General features: G+C 34.1%; 1 protein-coding gene across 1 annotated transcript in view; it reads right to left on the reverse strand.

Annotated features, from left to right (window-relative positions):
* The window catches only part of BRDT (bromodomain testis associated), a 40,560-nt gene extending 17,455 nt beyond the window's left edge, over positions 1-23,105 (reverse strand). The window contains exons 1-12 of the mRNA XM_065905301.1: positions 22,917-23,105; positions 21,840-21,977; positions 20,320-20,434; positions 16,429-16,598; positions 15,250-15,603; positions 12,966-13,094; positions 11,956-12,144; positions 11,179-11,351; positions 10,813-11,102; positions 10,615-10,728; positions 10,034-10,183; positions 3,120-3,178 (exon numbers count right to left, since the gene is read on the reverse strand). Coding sequence (XP_065761373.1) covers positions 3,120-3,178; positions 10,034-10,183; positions 10,615-10,728; positions 10,813-11,102; positions 11,179-11,351; positions 11,956-12,144; positions 12,966-13,094; positions 15,250-15,603; positions 16,429-16,598; positions 20,320-20,434; positions 21,840-21,977; positions 22,917-23,105 — 2,070 coding nt within the window. The remainder of the gene's footprint in view (positions 1-3,119; positions 3,179-10,033; positions 10,184-10,614; positions 10,729-10,812; positions 11,103-11,178; positions 11,352-11,955; positions 12,145-12,965; positions 13,095-15,249; positions 15,604-16,428; positions 16,599-20,319; positions 20,435-21,839; positions 21,978-22,916) is intronic.
* Between the last annotated feature and the right edge of the window lie 351 nt (positions 23,106-23,456).

Here is a 23,456-nt window from a genome sequence, read left to right on the forward strand (position 1 = left end):
TATTAAAGTCACATAAATTTATAAGGTATAATTATCACGATCTTACAAATGAGAAAAGGTTTAGAAAGATTAAACAACTTGGTCATTATATAGCTTGTAAGTAGAGTCAGGCATCAAAGTCTATGGTCTTAAGTTACTAGCATACACAGACTCAACTCATATGTTATTAAACAGTGCTATTTTCAAATGCTTTCCTGTGACTTACTGAAAATAAAATCTGAGCTTTTATACCAAATCTAGAGACTAATCCACTTTTTTTTTTTTACCTCCTTTCCTTAGTGAATTAGAGATATAAATGGAGGGTGTGTTTATTTTTTTTAAAAATCACATGGCAGTTGACCCACAGATTATCAACAAATTCTGATTGAGTATTCTGTTAACTACTTATTGGACTTCCCTTGTGGCTCAGCTGGTAAAGAATCTGCCTACAATGCAGGAGACCTAGGTTCAATCCTTGGGTTGGGAAAATCCCCTGGAGAAGGGAAAGGCTACCACTCCAGTATTCTGGCCTGGAGAATTCCATGGACTGTATAGTTGCAAACAGTTGCACATGACTGAGCGACTTTCACTTCACTAACCACTTATTAAGAAAAGCTGTATTATAATAAATATTTATTTAATACTTGGATGAGCCTTTTATATAGTTAATTTCTCACAATAATCCTATGATAAGAAAGAAAGTAAAAGTGAAACCAGGGTCTCCTGCATTGCAGGCGGATTCTTTACTAGCTGAGCTACCGGGAAAGCCCATAATCCTATGTTAGTTGCTCAGTTGTATCCAACTCTTTGCAACCCTATGGACTGTAGCCCACCTGGCTCCTCTATCCACAGGATTCTCCAGGCAAGAAAAATGGAGTGGGTTGCCATTTCCTTCTCCAATAATCCTATGAGTTTGGTATAGTTATTATCCCCATTTATAGTTCATAGTGGGCTTGCCTGGTGGCTCAGATGGTAAAGCGTCTGCCTGCAATGAAGGAGATCTGAGTTTGATTCCTGGGTTGGGAAGATCTCCTGGAAAAGGGAAGGGCTACCCACTCCAGTATTCTTGCCTGGAGAATTCCATGGACAGAGGAGCCTAGTGGGCTACAGTCCATGGGGTCACAAAGAGTCAGACACAACTGAGTGACTTTCATTTTCACAGTTTACAACAGGACTTACATGTAACTTAAATTCTCACATTTATTCAGTGGCAAGATAAGTTACAGTGCCCAAGCCCAGGTACCTTATCTGCTAAACTATAGACAGTACAGAGACAAATGAGACAATCTTCCCTCTCCACTGAATAAAGGGGTTAGGATTATCATCAGTTGATAAGGCATAAGCAAGTGTATGAATACTTATGCTAGCTTGAATAAAATTAAGGCCATAGGAATGTTTATCTCAACAATAATAGAGACCCAAGCCCAAAGTTTTAAAGTCAAATGCTGAGATTTAAATCAGCAAAATATTACTTTCTGAAACACATAAGTACGTACATTTATTCATTATTCTATAAATATACTTTGTTTTTATGTCTTGAATGAGCATTAAATTCTTCAGTGAGTGACACTGAGAAAAACTTGGTCACAAACAGATCATAAAGATAGAATTCTATATATTGAGAATTATTCCAAAGTTTGTTTATAACTTGACATAATTTTCTGTTTTGACTAATACCTATGGCAAGACAGATCACCTGGATCTTTTTCCCACTCAAAAACCTTTGAGAGTTAATGCTTATCTTATCTAGCAAATTAAATATTAACATTTTATCTAGGTGCACAAAGCCCCCCCATTACATCTCCAAAGATAACTAATCCCATACAAACACCATCTGCTACCATATTTTCCTGAACACACCTCCTTATGCTTTTTGACTCGCTTCATGCTGCTCTGTTTAAAAAAGTCCCTAATCAGCATGTCAATATACTAACCATTTCTTCCCTTTCTCTGTAATTTAAAACCCATTTTAAGCATTTCCTCCTTCATGTAATAATATATGTGTGTGTGTATATATATATATATTCCTCCTTCGTTTTCTCAATATAGATGATTATAGATGATTACAGCACTAGCCATACAATCTCTTTAACTGTGTGATTATCTCTCTTCTTACAACTAAGAGCTCCATCAAGATAGTATTATTTATATTGTGTTCCCCTTGGAGTTAGATGTTGTTACATAAGCTTATGATCTAATAAAAGGGGTGTTTGTGCTAGTCGCTCAGTTGGGTCTGAGTCTTTGCAACCCCATGGACAGTAGCCTACTAGGCTCCTCTTTCTATGGAAAGCTCCAGGCAATAATAATACTGGAGTGGATAGCCATTCCCCTCTCCAGAGGATCTTTCTAACCCAGGGATTGAACCCCAGTCTCCTGCATTGCAGGTGGATTCTTTACTGTCTGAGTTATCAGGAGCCCTTAATAAAAGTCATATGTTAGTGGCTCAGTTGTATCCGAACTCTGAGACCCCCATGGACTGTAGCCTGCCGTGTGCCTCTGTCCATGGGATTCTCGAGGCAAGAATACTGGAGTGGATTGCCATTCTCTTCTCCAGGGGAATAATAAAAGGTATATACCTATAATTCTGTATTTGAAATGGGTACAAAGGATTAAAAGTTTTATGAGGATGACAACTTGAATTAGTAGTAAAAGATAAAATTACTTTTACCCTTTTCAAAGCATGTCAACTACTAATCAAACATAAATGTGCTAAAATCAATAAATGGTAATTATAAGCTTTAGAAACTCTACTACCACCCCCCTACTACTTTTTGGGGATAAATTCCACCTTACTGTGCACATCTTACTGCATGCACATGGGGATACCAAGACTCTCCTTCTGTATTTAGAGCCTTAAGACTTAGCCAAAACTTCTATAATTTGTTCTACTTACAGTTTGACTTAATATTAAAAAAAATACATTAGAAAAATGCAGCCAAATCATTTCACTATTCAATCTTTTTTATGAAGAAATCTATGAACATCTACGTGAAAAAATGAATGACAACAAAAAAATAATAAAAAATCTTTTTTAAAAATGAGTGATAACTCTTCATTTAAATAAAATCAAACAATTATAACCATGTAGTTATAACCCATATAATCTTAAAATTCTGAGGTAAAATGAAGAATTAACTTACCTGTAATCTCTCTTTAGGAGAATCATTCTGTTTTACTCCAGTAAATTTAGGAAACATTTCTGCAAATGTATATAAAAAATATTTTATAATTTGCCAACTTAAAAATCATCTAAATTGTAGGTCTTGCATATTAGAAATAAAGTGATTTTAAGAAAACGGTCAACTTCTGAAATCAAGAAATTCTTACACTTACCAGGTTTCTGCCCTCTTGGAATCAGTCAAAATTTCTAAAGAGATACTTGCTTTCTTTTCTACCTAATGGAATAAATCTCTCCTTACAAATTTCAACTTGGATTTTTAGGCAAAAAGAATGATGTGTTACTTCAGAGTAAACCACTTGAATAAGTGATAGTTTAAAAAGAAACAAGTTACAGCAGAGATAAGGGTTTAAACAAGCAGTACCATTTATACCAAAACCATCTTTTACCAAATAGCCATTAAGAGGTTTAATTAAAATAATTACAAGTTTACCATAAGAGAAAGGAATGTATCTGAGAGGATACAATCTTATTAAAAGTGAAGCTATTTGATTAGGCATGATAAAGTCTGCTCTGCTCCTAAGCATTATAATAAAGACCCCATCTAATTAATCCTGTTTACTTCTGAGCTATCTGACAGCCTCCACTACAGAGCAACAGGTGGGTTTCACAGCACCTCCTTTACCTGTAGAAATGCCTTTACAGCTGACACTGGCAGTAGAGTGGATATTAAAAGAGACCTCTCTGACATGGTGTTCACAGGTTCCACTTTCTTGATCCTACAATTCATTCTGGTGCTATCCTCCCCAGTCACAAGCCTAAGTCGGTGTGGTAAAGCACCAAACTGGTAGTTAATGCCTTGATCCATCTCTCCAAGCCAGCTTTCATGAGCCACCAGAGCATCATTTGCTTCAGGCTTCAGGGCACCAAGGCTAGTCAACACCAAATCTTATTCAAACTTAACATTCTAATTTTAATAGTTACCTTCTGCTTCCTGAAATGCCATCAGTTTCCACTGGATGTGTTACTGTTCTTTCCTAAAATGTTTGATGCTGGACATTGTTAAAATTGCTAAATGCCACTCAAGGACATGCTTTAATTTTAAAAATTTAAGTATTTAAAATGACATGAACCATCTTAATGTCACTCCACTAAATATTATTTTAAGTGTTAGGGGAAAGGGAAGGCAAGAAGACAGACTGCAAAGACTGAGGGTACAGATCCAGGTAGCTTTCACATTTAGGAGAAAAATTATGATTTCAGCTTTGAACAAAAAAACAAAAACGAAAAACAGACTTCATTAATATGATCATATACGTACATCCATTTATCTATCTTAATTATCCAAATATGCACCTAAACAAATTACTCAATGATATAAACTCTTAACTATAATAAAAATACAACATATCACATTAGTGTTGTGATGAAAAATTTAAGGGCATTATCTTAGTTTTCTGATACAAAACTAAAGCTCACAACTATTACAAAAACTAACCTCAAAATCTAAAAACATGAGCAAAAGGCATCAAAGAATTTTAATTAAAAAAAAAAACCAACACCAAGTATAGGATGCCTCAAACAAGTCTTACAGACTATAGATATATGAATAATGGTAGCCTAAAACTCAGTATTTTGCTTCTCCTATTCTTACATAGTTGATGTTCCAGACACAAAATAAAAGTGCATATTTCTATTTGTTTATAAGTTCCTGGCCTTTGGAATTAAAAGGCAAATATATATATTTTCACTATCAAGCTTAAGACCACATTTCAATAAATGAAGAAACCCTGCCAGGTCTTAATAAAACTGAGCACTACAGTGACAACATATACACTTATCAACTAACTTCTCCAGGGAACTGTGATAACATGTATACCTACCTTATGAGGATCCAATTGGATAAAATATGTTAACTACTGAACAAATGAATATTTCGCACAGTATATATATGTGTGCTATTTTCATATTTCCCCCAAAACTTCAACATAAAACTCTGATTGAAAGTTTTTACTTCCAACCCAACAAATTTTCATCACAGAGTCAAAAAAGAGAGATCTGGAGTTAACTGTTTGATTGAAGGATTTGTTAATACCCATCATCTATCAAAGCACTGAGATCAATGCTCCAGTGATACCAAATATTATCATCAAGCCAATACTGACTTAAAAACTTGATAAACTGAATATGAATATAATACCATACATAATGTAAAACCAGAATGTAATGCCATTATAGCAGAAAAAAATTACGGAAGATTTTTAAATTAGAAAAACAAATCACACTTCTATTACAAAGGACTGGGTACAGAAAAGTGATTGGAGGTCATTACCTTATTTTATTGGAAATGCTATCTGGACACTAAAGTTTTACAGGTGATTTCTAATGTACTGCTGCCAAGGTTGAAAAACATTATTCTAGACAGCCTGTTTATTCATTAAGATGCAGTTTTTAAAATGCACATGACACAATTTATCCTATTTCTAAGACTCCTGGCTCAAGTACAGACCTCAATATGTGCAAGTTTTTAAGCAAGCCTGGGTCCCTGAATTTATCCTTCTGGGGGTTTAAAAACACCTTAATTGATAAGAAACTAATGAAAGTTTAAAATACTTAAATGATGAATACTAATCATTTCTCTTAAACTTTCTAGCTTGAATGGTGAAAAGTTACTCCAAACTGTCTTTTCATGGCTTCCCTGATAGCTCAGTTGGTAATTTGCCTGCAATGCAGGTGACCCTGGTACGATTCCTGGGTCAGGAAGATCCACTGGAGAAGGAATAGGCTACCCACTTCAGTATTCCCTTGTGGCTCAGCTGGTAAAGAATCCATCATTTCATACTTCCTATATTTACTAAACCACCCTCCCCCTTAAAAGGTAAACTAAAATCTAAACTTCAACCAAGTTTTTCCTTTCTTCCTTGAATGAAAAAAAAACCCAAAAACTGCATCATTGTCACTTCTACAGAAGACCTGGATATAGCTAAAATGCGAAATGATTCTTTTATTCCTACTTTTAAGTCAATGAAACTAAGAAAGTTAAAAAAAAAAAAGGAACAATTGTTACTTAAGGAATTTCATAAATTTCACTTTAAGAACATTACACTGAAGCCAATAAAAGCAAAAAATCCAAAATATGAAGTGACAAATTCATTTTGTCTTAATCAGGTAAAGAACTGTTGCCATAACCATTCAATTTCTTTGTATATAACTGTTTTAAGAATTGAAATGATAATCATTCCTGAAAAATATTATATTCCACACTAGTCAGGTATTTGAGCTAATATCTGGATAGTTCCTGAAGCTATTTCCTACAAAGTTAGAATCAAAAAAGCAGTATTATCTATGAGCTGCGCCATTTGATGGTTTCTCAGTATTATTAAATCTGTTAATACTCCTCCTCATTATATCACTCAAGATAGCCAATCTTTGTTGAATATTAAAAAAAAAACTCAATTGCTTGTGTGTACATTCTAGTACAGCCTAGTTAACACAGGATATATGCATCTGGAATTCATTTATATTGTCAAGCCTATTTGTATCTTTTGATCTGGCATTTAATGATATTTTGGGTTATGAAAAATAGAAAGGTTTTATATTTATGCCAATGTTTAATCACTGCCATAAATATAAATAGGATAGGATTTTATTTTATTTTTTTTGGTCATGCCTCATGGCTTGTGGGATCTTGTTTCCTGATCAGGGATTGAACCCAGGCCCTTGGCAGTGAAAGTGCAGAGGCCTAACCACTGAACTGCCAGGGAATTCCCCATCATCCTTCTTGACTTATCAGCACATGATAATTTGCGTATGCCAATGTAACTCAAGAAGATACTTTAAATGACAATAGCAAGTCACACTGAAATTTGCAGTTAAGTACTGCTTCCAGCTAATAGATTTCTTGCTTGTATTTTTCAAAGATATGGAATTTCATGACAGTTCTATCTTGGAACTGATTTAATATCTTGTTTGAAATTATAATTAAAGAATTATTAAATCTTTCCTTGTAACTTACTCCTCTTCCATTTAATTAACCCAATTTAATTAGCCTAAGCAGAATTAGTCCATTTTTTCAAACATGCATAAAATAAGATTTAAGATTACATAGAACATAACAATTTAATGTGGAATAAACAGCTCTACCACTATCTATAACATATAAATGTTTTTCAGATGTTACCCTTAAAATATTTTAATATACCTGGAACAGAATAATACTGCAGTAAAGAAAGCAACTCATAATACAAGAAAGCTATAAGGAGAACTTTTAAGTCAATACTGTCAAGGAATTTAGAAATTAGAGATCTAATTTAGAGATCTATTAATTTAGAAATGTGTCCTTGACAACAGAAATTATAAAAGATTGTGACTTGGTTAAGAAAACTGCATATGGTCTCAAGTTGCTATAAAAATCCAGGAAGACAAGTATTAAAAAATATATTAAGAAAAATTACTTGAGATCAATATTCTTCTATCAGAGAAGAATTTCTCCCATCCAAGTACTAACCAGGCTTGACCCTGGTTAGCTTCTGAGATCAGACGAGATCAGGCACATTCAGGGTGGTATGACTGTAGACCAGAGAAGAATATCTCACAGAAACTTTCAGAAAAGATGCCACTACTAAAATTTTGAAGAAATGAAATTATATACATATGTCCTATTTTGAATAATCCAAACTCTTATTTAACCCGAGTTCTGATAATTGAGATATTCCTTGTTAAAGTCTCAGCTCTTGACAAATCATAATAAATATTAAAGTTACAGTTTTTTACTTATATTTTCAGTTAACTTTTACTAATATACCTAATTTTTACACATTATTATTTTCTCCAGATCTCCATTTCCCCTCACCCTGAAACTTAAGACTTGGGATTTGTCCATTTCTTGATAACATCATGTGCATAATTTAAGAACGATAGATGCTTTGCTTATTTTTACAATAGGTATAGCTAATGATAGTCTGAATTAATTATTTTTCACAATTTGTAGTCCTTTTACTTAGTTTTTGTTGTTCTCAGGAAAGTTAAAGAAAATGTTGTTAACTTATACACCAGAAATAAAGAGCCTTACAGTATTATAAAGGGTACAACTGAAGTTAATAGGAGAAAAGGTCCTATTGCTTCATTTACTATTTTATTAAGCAAAGTTAATTACTGCATTAAGTTAAGCATTGCATTTGCAACTTATATATATATTCAGTGTTTTTTCAATGAAGTACATAGTTGGTTTATAAAACAATGAAAATTTCAAACATAAACAAAAACTCTTATTATCCTATCATTTTAGAAGACAAACTGACCTTAGTGTCATAAATCTATCTATACACTCTCCATACAGTAGACTGAAATGTAAAAATTTGCTTCATTGATTTTAACAGGTGTTTTTAAAAACACTTCGTTATTTGAAAAAGCTGACATCAAACAAGAATGTCAGTCATAAACAAAAATTCAATGGTGCTTTAAAATTAGAGCTCGGAGGCTGCCTTATTCTGTTTGAAAGTTAGGAAAGCATATACTACCACTATTGTAAGGACACAGTAGATGACATTCTTTCCCTCAAGCAACATACTGTAAGATTCTATTGGAAACTGGTAATTCAAATTAAAGTACTTCACTGAAGCACTCTGAAGTATTTTTCTGCTAATACTCAAGGTCTTAATCAGTAGTCAATATAAAATTAGATAATTTAATAAGAGTTTTATCCTATAAATAAAAGACAAAGTGGTCTAACTTCTTAGGCAACAAATGCTTTATTAGATGACATTACAAATGCTAGTCACAATTTAAAATACTAAATGCAACTTAAAGAGTTTTCCAGCATGTTTTGCTTAAAAGTCAACTACAAGGAAATAATGTATACGGAGTCCTAAATTAATTAAAAAATTTTCTAGGGTGACAAATTTCAATAAAAGTAAAAATTCTGTTTATTCTAACAAAAATGTTTACCACTATATACTTTATAAATCTAAAACAACATGAGGCCATCAGCACCACAAACTAAAAAGAACCAGAAGTGAACCAATATACTGCAAGGCAGCAGACTCTTAATACCAGATCGAAATAAGATGGATATTCTTACAAATGCTAAGAATTCCTGATGTGACAACATTTTGTGTGGAATGTTTTAAAAAGAATTGAATCTCATGACAAACAAGAAATATCTTATTTAAAATAAAGCAAAATTTGAGGCCTAAAAGTGCCCTATATTTGAATGTGCCTTTTAGTGAACAATGATGGAATGCCTCTACCAAGACCATATCCTGAGGGCAGCCATACCTGTCAACTATGTAAGTGTCAATGAAAGAGTACAAACAAAACATGAATGAATGAGTTAAACTTGATATAGTTGATGATAAACTCTTTGAGGTAATATCATACTTTAGCATAACTGAGACACTGAATCTAAAGTATATTTTTCTACAAATGGAAGATAACCTACAGTGAAGAAAACACTGAAGTGAAAAAAAATCTGCTTTACACCATTCTAGGATGACTGGTTTCTTAATTCAAAATGATTATCCAATTCAGAATATTTTGTCACAACAGTGCACACTTTGCAACATTAGAGTGATTTGATATCTCAAAGTAAAAGATGTCCTCAAATAATATTTTATTAAAAGAAGATCAGCATTTTATTCTTTGATATTTTTGGTATTAAGATCTGAATTATATATTGATATTATCCCACCGTTAGTAAATTATTTTCAACAGTACAAGCCTATTTTCAATATTACAAGCCTGTAAGTCACATATGTATAATAAGAAGTTTCACTTTACACAGTATCTCTTTTAAGAAAAAGCTGTAAGACTGTCAACATGCAATTAAATAAGTGTGGCATCCCACCACAGATTCTGGATAAGTAACAAACATTTTTTCGCACTGTAAGTCTCAGGATTACAAGAGAAATATTTTCCCACAAGCAGAAGTAGGCTAACCTGGTTCGGAATCACTGCTGTCGGAAGAGCTGGAATCACTGCTGCTGCTTTCAGACTCTGATGAACTGCTGCTGCTGCTACTGCTACTGCTGCTGCTTTCACTCAGTCGAGAACCACTTCCAATAGCCTTGGATGGTTCAGTTTTCTCAGCTACAAAATAAGACAAGACATTAAAAATGGCAGATATTAAACTGTCACAGGAACATTTTAAAAACTGCTACTGGGACTTTCCTGGTGGTCCAAAGGTTAAGAATTCACCTGCCAATGCAGGAGACACAGGTTTGATCCCTGGTTCCAGAAAATTCCACACACTGCGGGGCGACTAAGTCTGTGTACCACAACTGTGTACTGATCTGAGCTCTAGAGCCAATGAGCTGCAACTACTGAAGCCTGTGTGCCTAGAGCCTGTGCTCCACAACAGTAGAAGCCACGGCAATGAGAACCCCGCGCACTGCAACTAGAAGAGTAGCTCCAGCTCGCTGCAACTAGAGAAAGCCCATGCACAGCAACTAAGACCCAGCACAGCCAAAAATAAATAAGTAAATAAATTTAAAAAAACAACAAAAAAACCAGATACCTACATTTTGTTTGATGTTTTCTAGAATTTAACTGATTATTGACATCCAGTAACCGTTTTTCCAACTCTAGTTTTTTCTCTGAATTAAGTTCTTCTCTTGACTTCATTATTCTCTTACCTATGTGATTTAGAAGGAAAAAAAAAAGTGAGTACAACCAAAAGTGAGTACAACACAAATACTAGACTGCTTTCTAATACATACCATGATGTTTTAGTGGTCTTTTTCTTAGACATCCAGCAACATATTTTTCCAGTTCTCTCAATGTTGACAATTTCAGTGTTTCAAAGTCTATCTCTATCTCATCAGGGTTGGAATTTCTCAATGAAGGCTCTCTGGATTGTATTATATGAACAACTCGCCCAAGTTTATCTCCAGGGAGTTTGTTTATAGCCAAACTCAACTGTCTTTTCTCATCGTAGTTCATAGGTTTTGCATTATCTTCATCTTCAGATTTCATAGTGAAGACCTGTTGTTTCCTCTTCTTTGGCAGACTGTAACAAAAGTTAAATTTAATCAAATGTATTTCAGATAATGTTATCTTGATGAGGCATCATTAAAGATACTTACTTGCACTTGGATTTTTCCTTTAGTTTCATTTGCTTAGACTTTTTCCTTGGATTTTCATCTCTGTTATCAATCTTTTCTTTTTTCTTTTCCCTTTTAGACTTCTCATTCTTTCTCTTTAGTTTACGAAAAGGTACTTGGGACAGAACCTGTAGCTGTTGATGAACAGCTTTAAGCTGATAAAGGAAAAATGCTTTAAACATTAATGATTCTAAATAGAGTAGAAAAAAATGAAGGCACTCAAAAGTCAATAGTATCCTTTATGAAATTAATTTACTTCAGACTGATATTTCATTTCATAAATTCATCATTTTGAAGGGTGTGTTTCAAAGAATATTATATATTTAACCCATAAACTTAAATATTCATCTAAAAGCAAACCAAGAATCATTATTTTTCCAGGTAGTCTTAAGTCTTAAATCGTTGATTTTTCAAGATTGAACTCATAGCAGGTTAACATTTTATCATAAAAGGTAACAAATGTTAAACAAAGATCCTACCCATAAACTATCCAGGTTATGTTATATAAATTTTTCAGTAAGAATCAACTCATTGTAGTTATATAAATAACAGAATTTTAAGATGTATAGATTTTTGAGTAGAAAAAACTATTAAACATTAAATATGTACCAATAAGTAAAGTCACAGTTGCTAAGTGATCTAGATATAACAGCTTTTAATCTACTCTTAATCTGCAAATACGATTTTATAATAGATCATCAGCAAGCAGCAGCAGCTCATAGAAAGAATATAAAAACTTCTATCAGTAAAATGAACTACCTGCTCCTGAAGCTTTGCAAGACGCTGAACTCGTTCATCTTCAGAATCACCAGAAGAGTTATCTTCAGAAGAAGCTTCACTACTGCTTTCTCTACCAAAGGTTTTTGTGGTATCTGTTTTGATGTAACATACAGGCATACTCTCAACAGGTTCATCTGGGATCTTTGCAAAATGCATTTCAAAAACATCCTATAATGGAAAATCACACTGTTAAGGGCCTCTGCATTTCTGATTTAATGCAGCAGTAACATCTTTTAAGAAAATGCACATTTCAGTGTCACTTTTTTTGGCTGCACCATGCAACTTGCTGTATCCCAGTTCCCCAATCAAGACTGAACTCTAGCCCCTGGCAGTGAAAGCGTGGTGGAGACCTAAGCGCTGAACTGCCAGGGAATTCCCTCAGTGTCATATGTTGATGAGAACTCTTTTTGTGGTAATCATTTCACAGTATATGCATATATTGAATCATAATCTTATATACCTTAAACTAATCAATGTCAATTATATACCTATAAAACTGGAGAAAAAAAAAAGATTTACCAGAAATATAGTTAAGACCTCATGCTTCTACCAACCTTAGCAACTTTTGTGTTTTTCCAGGTAAGATAGATCTTTCAGATTAACTGGGAGACTTCTTTTCAGATCTTCTGCCCTGAGACTGCATCATTCTACTAATTCCCAATGACTCAGCCTCAAAAGTCCTTGAGCCTTCCATTCAGGCTCATTGAATGGGACATTGACTCCAGTCAACTCTGTCTCAGGTATCTACTGTCCTTTCTTCACTAATATTTCCCCAATGTCTTCTATATGTAGGACAGTTTCATTAAAACATTTACTACTAATGTATACTATACCTCATAAAGCAAACAACCCACCCCCACAATTTTAAAAGTACAAATTATGCTTTACTTAGTGGGGGTAGGGGGTGTTATTTTTTATCTCTTGAGTTATGAAACTTTTTAAGCTATGTTCAGAGGAAACTTATTTTCACAGCACAAATAAAAACTTACTTGAAGCATTCTTGCCATTGTAACCACTTCATGGTCTGGAGGGTTGTACTTATAGCAATTCATGAACATTAATCTAACATCTGCAGCAAATTCATATGCATCTTTATATACCTGGTTATCCATTTTTGCCTAAATTAAAAAATTACAGAATTTTGAGCACCTATATTAAGTGTTTAAATTATAAAATAATTCCAACATACAATAGAAAAACAGGTAATACCAAAACCAGATATCCACCATCCAGATTTGACAAAATTAAAACTGTTACATTTGTTTTGTATTTTTAGACTTTGAAAAAGACCCAATGAATTTTGACAAGTAGAGATGAAGGAGGACATTCCAAGTAAAGAAAAGAACAGAAACAAAAATCACAAAAGCAAGGGAAAAAGGGAGTGTTTCCAGATAACCTAGGATAGACTAGTTTGATTGTAGCAAAATAATGAGTAAATAAACTCCTTAAATCAGCCTTGAACATCTAAATGAAGGGTTTATAACATTAAAATTCTCCTGGGAATGGAAAGACATTAAAAACTGAGCAGAAGAGACATATCAGGATGGGTTACATTTTCAGGTAGCTGCACATAAAGTGGACAGAAGAGTGAGGATGTAGAGTAGCCAGTTCAATGAAAAATGATCAGACAAAAAAATCCTATAAACTGCTGGGCAAAACAAGTGCATATTAACATAAAATCTATGAACAAATACAAAAAGCCAATAAACAAATATAGCATGCCAGACTTTATTTGTAATTAAAGAAACACAAAACTAAAACAAGGAGCATAATTTTCTACCACTCAGATCACTGGCAACTTGGAATGATTTCAAAGAACTAAATTAAATAAAGTCACTATCTTCTTATCCCTGGAACTCTTTAATAGCCTCATCGCCCAGTCTTCACATTGCTACTAGAGAAGTCATTATAGGAAACAAATATGATGACATAATCCTCATGTTTAATGCCAGCTCTAGGCCTCTACGATGAGGGTTTTTCATGTTCAAGTCCCAGTTTCCTTCCAGTCTCATTTTCTCCTAATCATTGCTTCATATTACATTTCATGTTGGCTTAAATACTGTATTCTGGATTTTTTTTTTATCACCTCAGGGTGTTCCAAGTTGCTTCCCCTGCCTGAAATGTCCTATAACTTATTAAGTACTATTTACCCTTTAAGACTCAGCTCAGGTTTACCTATTTCAGGTAATGTTTCATGAACTTTCAGTCTGTATTAATATAAGTATTAGGGGAAAGTAGAAAAGCATATTTTGAACTCATAATGGTTAGATGTTTTTTCAGAACTTAAAACATGAGCCTCATCTTGAAAGTGCTAATTTCCAATCAAGAAGAATAAAATAAAACACACAGAAAGAGATTATCTACAAAGGGATGACAAGCAGACTGACAGCAGACTTCCTAGCAGCAACAATACATGCCAAGAGATACTGTCCTAGTGCTGAGGGAAAACAACTAGTTCTACAACGCCACAGTTGGTTAAGGAACCATTCAAGAATAGACAAAGCACAGATACTTTCAGAGATAAAACTATTAAGAGTTTACTACCTACAAATGCTCATGGATGAACCACTAAAGCTTGCACTTTGGCAAAAAGAGAAACCAAGACAGGAAAGAGTAAGAAGCAAGAAATAAGAAATAAAGGTGAGCACAAAAATTAGTAACATGTTCACTAAAAATGTTGATGAAATAAAACAAAACTGTGTTTATTTAATAAAAGAAGAACCAAACTTCTAGATAATAAAGAACAGGGAGTACAATGAGTAGTTATTTAGGAAGAACACTGAGATATGCATCATTTTGAAAATGGTATAGTTCTATTCTTTTAGTAGTTTCTCTATAATAAATATACATAATGAAAATCTTCCAGTAATTTAAAGTTTCCAAATCAGCAATAAAGAAAACTTACCAATCTGGCAGAGGATTGGAAACCACATAAATGCCTTGCCAAAAATTTTTTTGTAATATAATCATGCAAATTAAAAATATTTTAAATATATAACAATATCTACAAAGTGAAAGTTTAGGGTACAGAGTTATATTACACTCTATAACTCAAACACTGTGGTAAAATAACCAAGAATGTGCTTGAACTGAAGAAAATAAGAAGATACACTTTAAAATATTCCCATTATTTAAAAATGTTCCCATCATTTACTTCAGGTGGTATGACTGGTGCTTTTTTTAAATCTTTTTTTGAATTTTAAATTTCTTTATGATGACAAGATTACCTTTATAGTCAAGAAAAGAAGTTCCTCTTATTAGGACAACATTTACCTTGATGGTTCCAAGATCCATTGGGGTTTTCACAATATCATAGTAGTTATGGAGTCCCAAAGCATTAACATCAACAGGATTATAAAAGGGCCATGCATATGACAAATGTTTCTTTCCAAGCATTTCTTTAAGAATCTCACTACAGTGCCTTAATTGTTCGGTTACTTTAGCATTCTTTACAACTTTATATTGTTGCTGAGAATCCGGCAAAACATTCTTTAGCATATTTTCTTTTATAGGTGGCATTTTCCCTGATTTTTTTTCTGTAAGTGTTGGGGAAGATTCACCACTTGCTTTAACTACTGAAGTTGTAGGAGTTGTTGTATCTGCTTTCCTCTTCACACCCTTTGTAACCTAAAGTGAAACAATTTGAAAACAAGATTATATTTAAGGTGACATCCAGAGCAACAGTTTTCAAACTTTGATCATTACCCTTATCAGTTAAAAAAAGGAAATGATATTTAGCACCAGGTCATCCATGTTTTTAGGAAAAGTTAATTTTTCTTTCATAGGTAAAATAAATAGTTCAAATATTTCCTTCCCACATCCCAAAGAATTGTCTGGTCAACTTTGAGACTAACCAAAGGTGGGGAAAAGTCATGGTTATATTAAAAAAGAAAAAAAGTTTCTGAATACCTGAAATCAGTACACAATTTTAAAAAGAAAATTGTTAACCCACCAAGTTGTGAACAAATAAAAGTTATATCACCCCCTCCACACAAAAAGTAGCTAGACAACTGATACTAACACTACAGAGATAATAAATCGGTTCAGATTCTACCTAAGAAATTTCTAAAATTTGTTTTGCACACCAGGTCTCTGTTCACAAAATATGTACAGACAAAAAGACTTTTGACTGCTGCATCTCTCTCTCTCTTTAGTTTCTAAGTTGTGTCTGACTCTTGCGACCCCATGGATTATAGCCTGCCAAGCTCCTCTGTCCCTGGGATTCTCCAGGCAAGAATACTATGTTGCCATTTCCTCCTCCAGGGGATCTTTCCAACCTAGGGATTGAACCCAGGTCTCCCTGCACTGCAGGCAGATTCTTTACCAAATGAGCTAAGAAGGAAGTCCGATTGCTGTATGCTTAAGACCAATTTTTCTATAAACTTCAAGAAAAGGTATAGATATCACAAAAAAAACTTACATTGAAACATTTTAAAGTGAAAGTAAACTTACCTGGGTGACTGTTTGTGAGACAGTGTTGAATGGAGCACCTTGTGCCAGGTTTGAAGGAGAAACAGATGTTTCAGGAAATAGAGAAGGAATTACTTGCTGTGTAAGCAGTTTTCCCAGTGCTTTGGGGGACTGTTTTCCTTTAACAGAAACTGTCATATTCTGTTGAGTACCTAGTAAAAGGTAAACAAGAGTCAGTATCCGAGTAAGACATAAAGCAATTTTTCTCTTAGCATCCTACTTTAATACATTTAGTTCAACTTCTGTGATTTTAGCTTCACATAGCTGTAAACCTCAGCAAAAATTTCAGACACATTGGAGACAACTATATGGTACTGTGTGAGGTCTTCAGAATGCTCTGCATATTAGTCCATCACTGGCCGACACAGGACAGATGTGAACACGATTCTCTCATCAAAGGAATATCTGTACATGTTTTTTTTGTCCTGTATGTTCCCAGAGAGTGCTAAGACTGGAGACATTTGGATCACACCACCCTGAAATCTATTACAATCAGCACCCAGGATCCATAGGTTGGGCACATGCAGATTCAACCCTCCTTTGTATTCAACCTGATACAATGCTCAGATGCAACCCATGGATATGAAGGACCACTATACTACGCCATTTTATATAAAGAACTCAAGCATCCAAAGATTTTGGTATCCATGGAGGGGTCCTGGAACCTGTCCCTCATGATTTCGAGGCATGATTATATTTCAAATGCCCATCCTTCCATCAGGGTAATTCTATTCTTCTAATTGCTCAGGTCAGAAACGCTGGAGTCATCTGTGACTCCACTCTCTCTCTCAAACCCATTTCCAATCCATCAGCAAACTATTTTGCTCTATCTTCTTATCCAGAATTCAACTATTAAGGTGGTAATAACCCTGCATTACTGCACTAGCATCCTAAGAGGCCTTCTTTCCTTCTGCTTTTTACATCCTGTATCCTATTCTCAAAAATAACAATCAAATTCAAATAAGATCGAAACACCTCTGTTCAATGCCCAGTGGTTTCTAACTTTTCCTCCAAGTAAAAGCTAAAGTCCTCACAGTGGCTGCTCAGGACCCCATAGGACCTCTCTACCCTTTTCCCCATACGTCTACTGTCCTTCCAACCTCTTTTTCCTATCATCCTACCCCGTTCACTTATTTCACTCCAGACTACTGGCCTGCTGTCCTCAAGTCTGATAAGCATAAGCAGACTATTTGTTTCACCTGTCAGGAGACAGCCTTATGGTTCACTTCAACATTCCCTTCAGACTTTACTCAAATTTTCAAATATCACCTTCCCTTCTCCTGCCAACCTATATAAAACAACCCCCTTTCTCTATTCCACCAGTCGCTAGTTCACTTTTTTCTATGCTGTTATCATATTTGACATACAACATATAAGAATCCCTAACTCCCCAAATCCTATAAATCTAGGAGTTAATAGAACACAGATGGAATTTAGGAAAAGTATACCTAATACCAAGCCCTGAAAATTACCTCAATATTTAGAGACTGATAAGGGCAAGAGGACTACAGAATAGAAAGTAAATCCACAGAACTAATGTGTACCAAGAAACAAAGGCATTTCAAGAGACAGTAGCCTTCTAAAGCAAATACTGACAAATGAGAATAGAAAAGTATTACTTAAATTTAGCAACATAAAGAATTGATTAGAATTGAAATGATAAGAACCTTTTTAGTGATATAGTATGGCTAGAGCCTATACTGAAGTGAGTTCATGAGTATGTAAGAAGCAAGCAAAAAAACAGGAAGGATATAGGGAAAAGGTGAGTTTTAAAGATGAAACACTAGAGCATATTTATAGCATAATAAAATTAACCTGATAGAGAATGAAATGATACATGAAACGGGATAACCCAAAGCAATAAAATCCTTAAGAAGGTAAGGAGGGAAGCAAGATTCAGATCATAAATGAAGGCAATGGCCCAAAGTAACAAAAGAGAAAAGGATCCTGTTATAGGCGTTTGCCGACCCCTCTGTCTGGAATGTTCTTTGAACCTATCATGTATGTATCTCTTTCACTACTAAAATGTAAACTCTAATTCAGAATAGTGTTTTGGTACATAAGAAGTACCTAAATATCTGTTCAATCAATAAATCAACACCAATTCAATTATGGCAAAGTTTTTTCTTTGTCATAAAGTATCAACATGTAATCACATTATTTAGACTAGCTACCATCGTACGGTAGTTTACCTACCAACGTGCATAAAAATAACATGACTTAAGCAATAGAAAGCTTCTACTAAAAGTCACTTGGAAATCTACACCTTCCCAAACTTGAGTTCTATCACCTCTAAAGCCTTCTTCAGCTTTTCCAGTGCAAGTCACTTTCTCACTTGAACCACAGCACACGCTATGTGTAATTTCACCTGACAGTTATTCTAATGCACTGCCTTATTATTTTAAGAAGTTTTATAATGCTTAGGCTTACTCTGTAAGACTTAAGATCAATCTTTTTCAAAAATAAGAATAAAATAAAAAGTTATTAATCAGTAAGTATCTATCTCACAGGATGGATGAAAGTAAGCTATAAGCCATGATCCACCCTAAAGATCTATTAACAACTAGGAAAAAAGTATATCATACTATCAATAAAACAACCTCAACCATACCCTGAAGTGGAACAAGTTTCCTATGTCCCAGGCACTTAATATCTACCTTACAAATATTTATAAAAATGAAAGCTAAATAATTTCCAGATATCATATATGAAGAAACATGGAATGATTACAGAACTTAACCAAGGTTTATAGCTTCAGTGACCCAAAGATAAACCAACATTTGAACTGTGACAGTCTTGGTTTACCTCTTCAATAACCCTTCTGAACACCTAAGATTAATTTTATAATTTCTTATTTAAATATTATGATATTAGCTGTAAAACATTTCCCATTAAAGTTAAAAAAATTTTTTTTTATGTGAACCACTTTTAAATCTTTATTGAATTTGTTACAATATTGCTTCTGTTTTATGTTATTTTGGCCACAAGACATGTGGGATCCTAGCTCCCCAATTAGGGATCAGACCTGCACCCGCTTCACTGGAAAGCAAAGTCTTAACCACTGAACCACCAAGGAAATTCCCCTCCCTCCTAGAGTTTTGAGTTAAGACTTAGAAAAAGAGAATCTTCAAACCCAAGAGCAACTTTTCATTCTTAGCTAGGGGAACTTTTGGCATAGAAACTATTGGCAATTTTGGCCCTCTTAATTAATACAACACAGATACATGATCCACTAAAATAGCAATTGCAACTATGATTTCTTTGGTGCCCACTATGATGGAAATGGCAGAGGGCTTCCCAGGTGGCTCAGCAGTAAAGACTCCACCTGCCAATGCAGCAGATGGGGGTTCAATCTTTGGGTCAGGAAGATTCCCTGGAGAAGGAAAAGGCAACCCACTCTACTATTCTTGCCTGGGAAATCCCAGGGACAAAGAAGCCTAGCAACTAGACAACAACAATAATAATGTGAATGGCACTATTCTCTAGGAAACCTGGCTGCAAGGCCATAATCTACGTAATCCTAATCTCGTCTGACAGTCATTATGACGACCATCTTTGTGCTCAAGGTTCAGATTGTTTAAAGGGACATTTTATACCAATATAATAGGATGCAGAAGGACCTCTAGATGTCTATCTCCTTTCAGGGATTTATTTATACTTTTGGCAGCACTGCATGGCTTGCAAGATCTTAGTTCCCCGACCAGGGATCAAACTCATTCCTCTGGCAGTGAGAGCACCAAATCCTAACCACTGGACCACCACGGAATTCCCAGGGATTTATTATTTAGTTCCAGTCATCAAACTTATACATACATACACAAGCATTCAAATAGATATGACAAAGAAAGAGAACATAAACTTTTTCTCGCTTACCTTTCTTTATTCTTTCCTTACCACCCACAACTTGTTCTTCTTGTGGCATCTGAGATAATTTCTGCCTAAACAGCTTTTCTAGAGCTTGAGCCATAAGAACAATGTCATCTCCAGGCTAGAAAATACACAAAATGCAACATAAGTTTACACAGAATGGCCACTGTATCAAATTTCTATAATTCAGGCTACCTTAGTGAAGGTAGTGCCATAGTACTCTTAGACAGTATTTACTGCTTCTAAATTAAGTTTAGAAAACAGTATAGCAGCTCACACTTAAAATTCTAACATCCTACCCCTTTAACTTCTAAAAAGGACTGGGAATGCCTTTCTGAGCACTAGAGGGTTATAATCCAACCAATCTACTTATACACGAAAGTATTAGAAATCAGAATTTCCACCTTACAAACAGGCTACAAACAAAACATATTCATGGCTGTGGAAAGTACCTCATGGTTTGACTTGATGTGATTCAATTTTCAATTAACTAAGCAACAGAGTGACACTGTAGAGCTAGGTTTTTAAATCTTAACTATCTGCTTAGAAGTCTTCAACTTGCTTTACTTGGCTACTGAGAAAAAAATAAATTACAAAGCAAAAGCCTAAAGTGGAGACACAGTTCTAAGTTAGCTATTAATAGTTTAGGAAAATTACTGAACTTTTAAAAAATTAAATGTAAGTGGACTCTTTAGAATTGTTAAATTAAAATGAATTTACCAATGGTATTGTCAGAACACCATTAGTTATGATTTTTTTAAAAATTCATATTGACTATAGTCTTAAATCTATTACACATAAGGTGGCACTGATGATTATCTTGGAAGCCAAACCAACATGTCTATTACATTTCAGTATCTGAATAAATGAGATATAAATTTAAAAAATTTCTAGATGTGATAGGACCACTTGAAAAAGATGCTGTACTTAGGGAAATGGGAATCCCATATGGAGGAAGACTGAGTACACAAATCCAATTTTATGGATGAAAATAAAAGTGAAGATTAAGCTCACAATGTACACATATATTATCATACAGGCTAATACATTAACATAAATGCAAATACTACCGCTGGGATAAAACAGAACATGTCTGAAGTTTAAGTTAATTTGTATGAATTTTAGAAGTATATCATTCATTTGGCTTCTTAGGTTATAGCTAGCAATCCATACCATAAAAATTTAACTAAGTTTAGTGTATAGTAAGATTTATCATTCATCTAATAACTAAAGTGGCAGAAGCATAGATGAGAACATTTTGAAATAACACTTTACTCACAGAAACCAGGATCACTGGTATTTTATTTTTTAAAAATATAATAAGCCATTATAGCTATTCAGACAACAAAATGAACAAATACTGCTATGTGAAAATTAGGAAATAAAGTAAAAAACAGTATTTTTACAAATATGTAATGTACCCCAAATCAAGACTTGAAATTTGAAATCCACACACTTGTTCATTTATATACATCTCCTCTATGTAAGAGCAAAGAATTAACATGTATGGCATAAGGCTTACAGACCTTGTTATATAAATAACAATTTGAGAACATTGTATTGAAATCTTCTATGCATTCTGAAGCTTTCACATAATATTTATGTTCCAAGCGCTTCTTGATTGTATTTAAATCCATTGGGTTTTTTATAATGGTATAATAATCCTGTGGTGTAAGAAGAAATTCAAAACGTTAGTTGTAAGAATGAATTCACAACAATTGGTACATAAAGAATTTTACGAAACTAAACACCTGTAACTAGAGACAGAAACTGATTACCTTTAAAAGCCATAATATGGAAATAAAACCTTTTGTGATAAGAAACAAAGTTGATTACCATGACATTTTTCTTCAGAGAGAAGAAAAACAAAAGCCAATAACAAAATAGAAAGCATAACAAAACAATAAAAGAGTAGAACCATCCTGGAAAATAACAAGTAAAGGGCATGAAGAAAAAGAAACTAGGATTTATGAGTACAATCTCAGCTCCACACTTTACTAGTTATATTACAAATTCTTAAGCATTCTACTATCAGATGGCTAAATGGTGGTGCTAGTGGTAAAGAATCTGCCTCCCAATGCAGGAGAGGTGGGTTTGAATCCTGGAATGGAAAGATCCCCTGGAGGAGGGCATGGTAACTCACTTCAGTATTCTTGCTTGGAAAATCCCACAGACAGAGGAAACTGGCAGGCTACGGTCCATCAAGTCCCAAAGAGTTGTACACAACTAAAGTGACTTAGTATGCACAAAAATTTCTAACATAAGACCTAAAGTTGAATTCTGTGCGTGAAGCACCTGAGTCTGCCAGGAATTGTCGAGAGTGACTTCTTGGTGAAAGGGACATTTAAGACAACCTTACATCAAAAATCAAGAACATATGCTATAAACAAGAAAGCATATACTTATAATTTACCAGAAATTGCTAAAATGAGAATTTCAATCCTCAGAAAAATGAGTTTTTTGGCTAAGGAAAAAACATTCATTGGGATATTCTTTAGTGGTGCTGAATAATTTATTAAATATATTTCATAATATTATTCTGTCAGTGGACATTTACAGGGCTTTATTTGTTTTAAACAAACATAATTATAAGACATACTCACAGGCAACTTTAGTTTGACAGCATCCACAGGCTGCTGAAAAGGCCAGGAGAAACTATGCTTCCACAAAGCCTTCAGGACAACTTTCTGTAGATACTGCAGCTGATTTGTCCATCGCCCATTTTTCTTAGTATTTATGTACTCTGGTGGTGCAGGGTTAACAAGAGCTGCTTGTCGACTTGGCAGAGACATTCTCAACTGCTTCAAATCCTTATATTCTAGTGTTGTCTACAGGTACCTATCCTATTAAAAAAAAAAGAAACCAAAACAACAACAAAAAAAATGGAGTTATTTTCAAAGCACCTTTAAAATGGTTTCTATAGGAACAGAAAAGTTTCCTTCAAAAGTAGATTTCATATTTTAAAGCATATCATGATTAGGACAGAAAAAGAAAAAAGAAAAAAAAATATTAGTCAATTTGAAAAACAAACACGAACCTTTTTCTATGTAAGTACTAAAAGTTGTTTCATTATGTATGCCTTCGTTTTGGGTGATTTAAGTTACTCCAGTGTTTTACAATAATTTCTTTCTGCCTTTCTTAAA

This window comes from Muntiacus reevesi, chromosome 1 (genome assembly GCF_963930625.1).
Source record: "Muntiacus reevesi chromosome 1, mMunRee1.1, whole genome shotgun sequence".
Taxonomy (NCBI): domain Eukaryota; kingdom Metazoa; phylum Chordata; class Mammalia; order Artiodactyla; family Cervidae; genus Muntiacus; species Muntiacus reevesi.